The sequence below is a fragment of the Punica granatum genome, chromosome 5, assembly GCF_007655135.1.
Source record: "Punica granatum isolate Tunisia-2019 chromosome 5, ASM765513v2, whole genome shotgun sequence".
In the NCBI taxonomy this organism is placed as follows: Eukaryota; Viridiplantae; Streptophyta; class Magnoliopsida; order Myrtales; family Lythraceae; genus Punica; species Punica granatum.
The window spans coordinates 17,422,987-17,432,527 of NC_045131.1; the positions used below are offsets into that span (position 1 = coordinate 17,422,987).

General features: G+C 39.4%; 2 protein-coding genes across 4 annotated transcripts; one reads left to right on the plus strand and one right to left on the minus strand.

The window, feature by feature from the left end:
• On the minus strand, positions 1 to 2,044 carry LOC116209280 (THO complex subunit 7B-like). The gene is made up of 2 exons (XM_031542875.1): positions 1,762 to 2,044; positions 1 to 986 (listed from the first exon to the last, which is right to left on the minus strand). Exon 2 carries the CDS (start codon positions 956 to 958, stop codon positions 203 to 205), a length of 756 nt encoding a protein of 251 aa, XP_031398735.1. The 5' UTR covers positions 959 to 986; positions 1,762 to 2,044; the 3' UTR covers positions 1 to 202.
• Positions 2,045 to 3,250: 1,206 nt separating this feature from the next.
• On the plus strand, positions 3,251 to 8,866 carry LOC116208045 (vacuolar fusion protein CCZ1 homolog B-like). Of its 3 annotated transcripts, XM_031541245.1 has the most exons (10): positions 3,254 to 3,754; positions 3,877 to 3,970; positions 4,263 to 4,446; positions 4,568 to 4,606; positions 4,707 to 4,819; positions 5,014 to 5,109; positions 5,445 to 5,891; positions 6,290 to 6,445; positions 7,939 to 8,168; positions 8,574 to 8,866. In XM_031541245.1, exons 1-10 carry the CDS (start codon positions 3,570 to 3,572, stop codon positions 8,602 to 8,604), a joined length of 1,575 nt encoding a protein of 524 aa, XP_031397105.1. In that variant the 5' UTR covers positions 3,254 to 3,569; the 3' UTR covers positions 8,605 to 8,866. The 3 variants fall into 3 exon arrangements, with proteins under 3 accessions (XP_031397108.1, XP_031397105.1, XP_031397106.1); XM_031541248.1 differs by lacking the exon at positions 7,939 to 8,168 and having other exon boundaries at positions 3,251 to 3,754; XM_031541246.1 differs by lacking the exon at positions 4,568 to 4,606 and having other exon boundaries at positions 3,256 to 3,754.
• Positions 8,867 to 9,541: the final 675 nt, after the last annotated feature.

The following is a 9,541-nucleotide window of genomic DNA, read 5'->3' on the forward strand; positions in this document are numbered from 1 at the left end:
TTTCAGTTGGTAAACTATATTTTCCAGGAAAATCCCGAAGCAGCAATGTAGCAAATCAAATATAACACATCATACTGATTACACGGTCGCATACAATGACAAAAGCTGATCGCAACAGTTAGCGTTCACAACATTTAACCGATAAAAGTGATTCAATTCTGCATAAAGATGACCGTGTTGGCAGCACCAAGTAGCCAGCCAGTCAATCTATGATCATGGCTTCTGCGCCCCCACTACTACTAGCCACAGCAGAATCCTCCGGCAGCCCGTTCTTGGGCTCCTCTGCCACCATTCTCATCTCCTCCATCAGAGCCTTCTGATCTTCCTCGATTGTATTCTGCAACTCATCCACCACATGCAATAAGAGAGCAAACTGTTTCTTTCGAAGCTCAAGCATTCTAGAAGTGGCTAAGTCCTCGGCCTCAAGTAATCCGATTTCTCTTTCAAGCTCCGTGATGAGCTTCTGAGTCTCCGATCTAGGCGGTTGCATTGCAATCAGCTTTCTGATAGCCTCACACTCCTCTTTGTGCTTCCTCTCGATTTTACTGTCCTCAAGCTGTTTCTTCAAATCTTCTATATCGGACTGTGCCTGCAAGATTTCCTTGTTGATCTCATCTTTCAACTCGTTGAAATTCTCTTTCTCTCTTACGTTGGCATCGACAACAGCCTTGCTTTTGAGGAGAGGGATCTCAAAAGTGGACAGCTCTTGTAAGAAGGTTCGGGAAAGCTTCTCACAATCAGCCAGGTTATCATCTACGTCCTTCTCAACTTCGAGGACAAATGCCGTAAACTTCTTTTGGAGTTTCTTCAATGGAGGTTCTCCTCTCGTAGTTGTTGTTCTAGTCAAGAGCCTGTGCTTTATAATTATGTCATCTTCATGGGGCCCAAACACATAATTTGCTGCTGATACCGCTTCTCCTCCTCCTCTACCAGAAACTCTCCTCCCCTTTACTGACATTTGAACAATTACCTACTAATCCCCGCAGCTGCAATGAATAAGCTACCAAAGTTTATTATACAATACAAAGAGAACAACTTCGAAAGTAACAGAGAGAAAGTTGATGGAAAAATTGTAACATCCAAAGAAGAAATACCATTAAAGCGACAAACGAGGTTGGGTAACATACATTACCTCATGCTCCACAAATTCAAGTATGTAGGACACATTATGGCGGTGCACGGGTTTAAGTACCTTGTATATTCATAATACCCTAAAAACGCCTACCTTGTGGAGGACCCATTACAAGAGTTGGGAACCAAAATCTGTCATTTTTCCAGGAACTTATCTGGAGCCTGCGTCTATGTCCGTGGCTCCGTCACGCAAATATAAGCAGGCAAGAGAAAGATAAACCGTGAAGTACTTCTTAAAACACTGATATCAAGCATACGAATCCACCGAGTTCGAACAGCAAAAACAGATTACCAAAGTCGTCCTAAGCCAAGCCACTAACACTTGAAAACATCATTAGCAAAATGCAAACACCTTTGATCTCAATTTCAAGTAAACAGAGCTACGCGTTCTTTCAGCTAGGCCAGTACAATCATTCGCAGAAACAATCACTGTCTGATCAGCTCGAACGCATCTATCCTCATCAAGCTCGGTTGTTTCGATCAGCAGGGTCAAGCATACACAGAATCGTTTCACACTCGCATCAACTCTCAAGTCATTCGCATCTCGTCATCGAACAGAGGCCACAGTTAAACTTCGTAGTATGAAACGCCAGCCACGGAATGGAATCAAGTGAGAAACAGAGACAATACCTTAACCGACTGTGGATTTCTCTCCTCCCGGAGCTCTATCGCTCACTCCTTCGACTTCCTCGGCTCTCTAATCTTCTGGATGACACCTGAAAATGGCCGAAATCGTGCAGAGCCAGAGCTTCAATGAGATTTCTTCGAGCTTCAATCGAGTCTCTGAGTGAACTGCTTCGCTTGCTCCCTCCCTCAGCCCTGCAAGTCTCCTCCTTCACTGACCGCCGCCGGGAAGCTCCGATTTGTGGCCTCGACAGGACTACGAATCACTGTGTCCACTTTCAACCCCGACCTTTACCCTTTTTATTTTATTTTCTTTTTCTTTTCAGGAATTTATTATTTATTTTTTTTATTGAAGACTTGGGCCCAAAATGGACTAAAATTTCAAGCCATAGATGGGCCTAAATAAGAAGGGAGTGCCCACCTCTAGGAGTGCGTTTAGATTGAGATTTGAGTTGAGTTTTGATTTTAATTGGTTTGTAATGATTGTATTGTTGAATTATGAGAAAAAATATAAAAATGTAATAAATAATTGAGAGAAAATAATTATTAAGTAATGATTGTGTTGTTGAATTGTGAAAAAGTAATGAATAATTAAGAGAATTTAATATTAAAAATTAAATTGAATGGTTAAAAATATTTTAAAAATAAAAAAGTAATGATTGTGATGTTGAATTGAAGATAAGTGGAGTTGAGTTGAGTTGAGTTGAACATTGTTTATAAAACAAACACACCCAAATTGGGCTACGAAAGGTAGCGTCCGACATTTGTGCATAATTTCAGTCCTATTTTTTGAAATATATTTCAATTCAATTCTAGAGCACCCAATTAAGACCTTTGTGATTTGATCGAAATATACAGATGGTTTGATGGTTTCTTCGATAAAGTTTCATAGATGGCAGCTATAGGAGCCACCACCTTTCTCCCTATCTCCGACTGCCCAAGTTTGAAAATTTTGTTAATATTTTTTGTTATGTGACTCGTCACATTAATCACAGTTAGTGACCGTTTATCACATATCATCTATTAACGGTCCTATCAACAAAACTGAAAATTTAGACGGATGTTAATTGAGACAAAAAATTTGAACGTTCGTGCATTTAGTAGCAAAAAAATATAAAGTTCATGTATTTTTTATGGAAAAATATTATGATAAAATGTAAAAAATTGTAGGTCTTGTTTGAATTGTAAGTTTAACTTTAACTCAACACACTACATAATAAAACACACATTTTTTAAGTCAAAATTTTTAACTTTAACTTTAACTCAACACACTGCACAACAAAAATATACGTTTCCCAAGTCAAATTTATACTCTCATCTTATTTATCATTTTTCACAATCAAAATCAAAATTACTTTTAACTCCGAAATCAAACGTATCGGTAAAGTTTGCGGTTTTTTTTTTACATTTATCCCATATTTTTTCATTGAGCAAGTCAAATAATCACGTCACTTCTCCAAAATTTGCAATTGGAATAGGGCCCAGAAAAGTACGGGCAAAGCTGGGGATTTAATTTTGTTCTTTCAATTCCGTGATCGAGTCTAAACTAACCGGAAGTAATCGAAATTCGCCTCTTCTCCTCAGCTGAAGCTCGCTGGACATCAAGATTTCTCCTTCCGAGAGCTGTGCTGGGCTGCCGGATCCTGTTGGTTTCTTCGAGGTTCCGACGCAGATCTCACACGCGCAACCGCACCGCACGCGGGGTCGCTCGTTTCGTGTCGGGTCGACTCGGTGTGGCAGGGTAGCCCGACGAGTCCGGGTAACCCAGGTTCTTGGGGTTGTGAGAGTTTGCGCCGCAGTTGCTGGATGCTGTCATGGGCTTGTCATCGGTGGCTAGCAGCAACAGTGAGGGCTTGCGGTTCTGCATATTCGATCTGAGAAGAGGGCAGCATGAGGGGCAGGAGCTGGACAAGATTCTGTTCTTCTATCCGGCCGATTTGCCCTTTCCCGCTCAGCTCTCTGTTATAGGCCTCAGTGAAGGCCTCATTACCTTCACAAGGTATCTGAACAGTGCTTACTCCTCCTTTCATCTAATGCTTCCTTACTGGGTTCTTCTTGTTGACGAGTAATATTCTGACTTTGGGTCTTTGCTTTGCTTTGCCTTTCTTTACTCGTTGGAAGCATTTTCTCCCCGGAGGCTCCTTGTGAGGTCATAGAAGCAGAAAGGCACTCCCACGTGTTCTATCAAGCAGAACCAGATGTCTGGATGGTCATGGTGTGTATGTGCTTTCATGTCGTTTTCGCACTCATTTCAGCGTTTTCAATCTCAGCAGGACTACCCTGTGAATTGGGTGTCAGTGTTTTGGATAATGTTGCTGTCGGTTTGCTTATGGGCATTCGTATAGTTACTCATTTCTCTTGTGTGGGAAAGAAATTCATGTGAAGAAATGGAAAGTGATATCAAGAGCATCTCGTTTTTCTGTTGTGCTAGTTCCATTTATGAACTTTCGCAATTGCATAGCATATATTGGATAGGTTGATGTGTTTTTATCTAACTCCTGCTTTAGGTTGTTGAGAAAAGCAAGGAAGCGGAAGCGATGTGGAGAATTGATGCATTGCGGAAGGTTCTGAAGGAAGTTCACTCACTTTTCGTGGTGTTCCATGGCTCTATAAGAACTTTGCTCCTGAAAGATCCCACTGGAGGGATAGTTCGGCCCCATTTGTACACCTTCATCATGGATTATCTAAGTGGTAAGTCTTTCTCTACCATGATCATTGCAGAGTTTGAGTAGTTTCATGTATGTTTCGTAGAATCATTTCCTATTGTGCCTGGCCACTTCAATCTATTTCATTGTAAGTCACTAATTGTCAGCATTTCAAAAGCGGTCTCCATTGGATTATTGCTGCTGGGGTAATGCCGAAGTTGCTGTATCAATGGATTCCTTCTGCTCAACTGTGCTGAAGTTGCGGCATTTCGCGCACCTCACACGTGAATTTTCTCTTTGAGGCAGATTTTCTTGCTGGGAAGCAGAAGCTCCACTTACCATCTTTCCGTGACTCTCTAAAGGAACGTAGAACAGTGGAAATGCTCACTGTAGGGCGCGAAGCAGCCATAGAAGTTCAGGTTCGTTTTTCATCATATCCCAATGGCAGTCATTCAATATAGTCAGTCAAGATAGCACTCCAAGTTTTCCCATGTTCGATTTTACTCAATCTACTCAGGGCGTTTTTTAGTGGTGTTCATGCTTAGTTCTATCTTGATTTTGCGTGGCTGAAGTCATGTTTGGTGTAACCTAATTCTCAGTGTGATCTTTGCAGTCACTTGTCAGGATGCTAGAATCCTGTGTTGGGAATGCGCAATGCTACTCAGTGCTCTTGTTCCAGGACTTACTTGTTTCTACGACACTCTCTCCTGTATGGTTTGGTTAATTGTTTCTTATTGGCTCTCTCTCTCTTATCTACATTCTCTTCATTTAATCTCTCTGAGGCTGCAGTCATTTAGAACTGGACACTATCAGGTAGTCGTAGTGGATAAATCTCAAATTTTAATGGATTTATAACCCAACATTTTGTTTAGAGGATTAAGGACAAATTGTCAAGGTGAAGATGATTCTATTATAGTATAATAACCTTATGTGAAAAGCCTCATCAGTAATACAAAATATATTCGACTGGCTTTATCATTTCAAGATTTTTCTAGATAAGGGACTGCAATTGTTACCTGACTATCATGATTATATCTTGGTCAGGATGACACGATAAATTTATTCACCTATGCTGTCCTGCGGTTGACGCCTCATGCTCTATCTCCCGGGCAAAGTTCTTGGTCCTATCTTCGCAAGGGAAGTTCAGGATCTAATAGTGTAACCAGGTCTTCTGTGGGAGCAACTGCATCTTTCTCTGAACAACTTCATGATAACTCTTGGAGTGGAGACCAGAGATCCACTCTAAGGCCCTTACAACATGACAAATGGTCGAAAGGAAATGACGGTTTCCTCATAACTGATATTTGGCATGCTGATACTGGAAGCTTGGTTTCCACAACCCCAATAATATATCTTCAGCAAACAGAAGAGAGAATGTATCTCTGCGCTTATCAGCATCGAAGCCTTACCCTGATACTTGTCATTCCCGTATCTTCTATTATTAATGGGGAGCAAGGAATTTCAGCAGTGAAGCAACTAATTCTTGATAATGTTGGTTCTCTAGTCTGATATTTCTGGTTCTATCTGTCCACATTTATCAGGAGAAAAGTCGATCCTAATCGATCCAACTATTCTAATTTTAATGTTTTTTCCCACTGAAAACCATTGGCGTGAAAAAAGCCGTAGAAGTTGTACAAGGAAAGATTTATAGCCTAGAAGTTTGGTTGAAATCGCAGAGAATTTCAGTTTTGCAAAAAGTTTGCTCAATTACATACTACCGAATGAGAGGGCACTTAATTGGTCCTCCTCGAACGTTGATTTTAGCGCTTCAGAAAACAAATCATGTTAACTTGTCTTCTGTTTCTTGTTGATATTCTTGATTATATGCAAAAGAGGCATATGAACTTTAGAGCATGAATCATGTTATTTCCTTTTGTGCTGAATATCAGGCATCATTAAAGATGTTGAAAGTTGAAGAGAAACTTTCTAAGGGCTGGGGAGGCGAGAACGCCTATCATGTCAGTGGGTATCGATATTTGCTCATTGACGGGGACCGCAACATATCAAGGGCCTCTCCACCTGCCAAAGTTGCCACTCTAACGAAGGTGAGGTGTTTCAGTGCTCAGTTTCTTTGGAAGATTTTATTGATATAATGTGAAAAATAGTGTTAACTGGATGTGTCTTACTGTGAGCGAACTCCGTTTGGTTAGGATTGTTAGTGAAAACTGATTGCAAAGATTTCAACCTTTAATACTTTGAGTAATCGAGAATTGACTTCTTTGAGGCTCAATTTTACCATTTTCCTTAGTATGGATCCTCATAGCACAAGCGATCCTCTTCTTTAGAAGCAATGCAAGGATTATGTTATGATGATTCTTCTGTAAAACTCGAGTTCAAGTGCTTTTTCTTTGGTGGGTGGACCTGTGCTGTTAATGAACACTTTTGCCCTTTGAGAAAGTTATTAGCATTACCTTCTGATGTGAAGAATGGTTGTTGATGTAAAATGTAATGAAGTATGTCATAGCAAGTTTCTTACATAAGGGTTCAGAGATCTGGCTTCTTCTTTCCCTTGGTGATTGGGCAAATGTCAGGCTAACTAGATTTCGGCTCATGGCATTTTTGTGCACTGATACATGTTTTCATTTAGTTAAGCTTTTCATGGATAAGCTGATAACTTTTTCAGGGTTCTGATGACCCTTGGTTAAAATTGATTTCCATTACTTATTTATTTTTTATTAATTAATTTTTTTTTCTTGGGTAACATAAAACTGTATATGCTTATTAAGGGGGCTGTTTTAGGATTGCTCTTCTGATCTGAAGACAATTTACTGAAGTTTGTTTCGAAAATTAATTCTACAGGGAGCAAAAAGAAATGCTATTTTAAGATTTTTCTGTGTTTCTTTTCAGTATAATGAAAGGTGACTGCTGGTTATAGTAGATCTCTACTTATTTCATCATTTGAAAAATCACTTTAATTTTAAGTAATATCAAGCTTTTGAATATTCTTATAAATGTAATGAGGTTCTAAACGAATTATCCAGAAACAGGTGCAGACAATATTAAGGCATGATTTCATTTTTTTTCTAATGCTCATTAACTTTTGCTACAATAGAGCAGCTAATATTGCTTCTCATTCTAGAAAAATATTAGATGCTGCCCACAACATATGCATTCTTCATATTAGAAAAATGAATTGAAGGCCTATATATTGAAGTTATCAAATATTACACAAGTTGAAGCAGCAGAATGAAGACTAGAAAACTTCTCCGGACATGAGGAGAGATGGAAATCTTACAGAGAGATGTTTGGGACACTAATGAGAGCCTTAAAAAAAAATTAGTTACTGGTTTATTTGGTGCCTTATGAGAATTCAAGAATGTCCTAAGACGGTATGTTATTATTGGTCATTGAAGTGACATAATTAATATTTTGAAAACTATAAAGTTTCAACTGATGAAGAAATTTTGGAATTTCTAATGGAGATGAAAAACATTGTTCAAACTGCTTGTTTAATTTTAATATATTAGTTTTGGGGATGTGTTCTTTTATCAGTGTTTTTTGGGAGGGGGGATGTGTTAAGCAAATAAATTTTCTGCAGGATTCTCTACTTTCCTTGAACAAACTAAGAGAAGAGGTTGACATTGAAAAGAGTAGGGCAAAATGGGACAGCTCTAATCATGACAAAGACCTGGAAATATGCATTCGAGCCAAGAACAATGCTTGGGTCATTGCCCGAACTACTCGGGGAAAAGAGCTTTACATGGTTCTTGAAAATGCCAACGAAACCCTTCTATATGCTTCTGATGCTGTCGAGAAATTCAGCAACAGGTCCTGTTCCTCATGTACCTCTTTCCTGCATTTGCTTGATTATGAAAATAGTATGTACAGCTTTATTTAATTTTCCAAGAAATAAGATATATTCTTGCACTGCCATTTTCTGTTTGTGTTCATGATCTGGCAAACTTCATAAGCGAAATTTCTACTCTATTACAGCTTTTCTAAGTAAAAATCTAGATTTATGTAAGCAGCTAGATTTGGTTCCACAGGGCATTTCCAATATTCCTTTTTAAATCTGGTACTTCGGTTAAGGAAAGGAGGGGGAGGGGAGGGGTAGGGATTGGTCTTACAAATGTTTATGGCCCGATTCTAGTGTTTTTCGAGAGAAGGAATATGGTGAACTGACCTTATTATTGAGAAGTGTTGTTTGTACTGATGGTTTCATTGATCGTACAGGTACTGTAATGGAGCCTTTTCTTTGGATTGAAACTACAGGACACTTTTTTCGTGTTTGTGCAGCTACCTTACGAGTTATAGCATAGGATGATCAATGTAATCAGATTTAACTGTTCAACTTCCGTGTCATCGTTGCTGCAATGTGGATCCCCTCTGAGTTGAACGTACATTGCCAACCCATTGTTGTATAATGCCTCACAGAAACGATATTCTTGTTAGTTGCCCTTTCTGATAAATACAGCCTCCGATAATTTCTACATCCTTGTGCAGTTTAAGGGATCTTATTTTCCCAAGAGCTTGGTTTTATCTCATTATGGCGTGGCTACATTCATGAGCATATTGCATGTATATGACCCAACGAATTTGATGCAATCTTAGCGGATTACTCGTTTCCAAGGCCACAAGTCCAGTGACTGTTGCTGGTGGTAAAGAACTTATTAAGCAAGCCGAGCAGTTTGCAGCGGAGAACGGGCTAAGGCAAATCTCATGCCCATGTATAAAGTGCCAATTTAGAGTGCGTTTCTTAACTGCAGAAGAAGTTCACATTCATCTGCATACGGATGGTTTCAAGCTTAATTATTGGTATTGTATTGATCATGGAGAGAAGGATCCTATTGCCGGGGAGTCATCTTTTAGATGCATTTGTACCAGATTCTCCAACATTGGAGGACTTTAACAATACATTAAATAGGTATTGGGACATGGTAAATGATGCGATTGGACATGATTATGGGCATGATATGCGTGTTGAAGGGCCAAATCTAGAGGCGATGAAATTTTATAGTCTTTTGGAAATTATAACAAGCCTATGTGGGTTGGTCAGGAATGGTATTTCGCCCTTTCAATTGCCGCCAGATATCTAAGCGTGAGATATGACTCTAATATCTCGCAGTCCAGCATTGATTGCCTTCTCGGTATACTTTCAAGTGAGATCTCCCTGGAGATCAATAGTGTCTCGAAGAATTTTT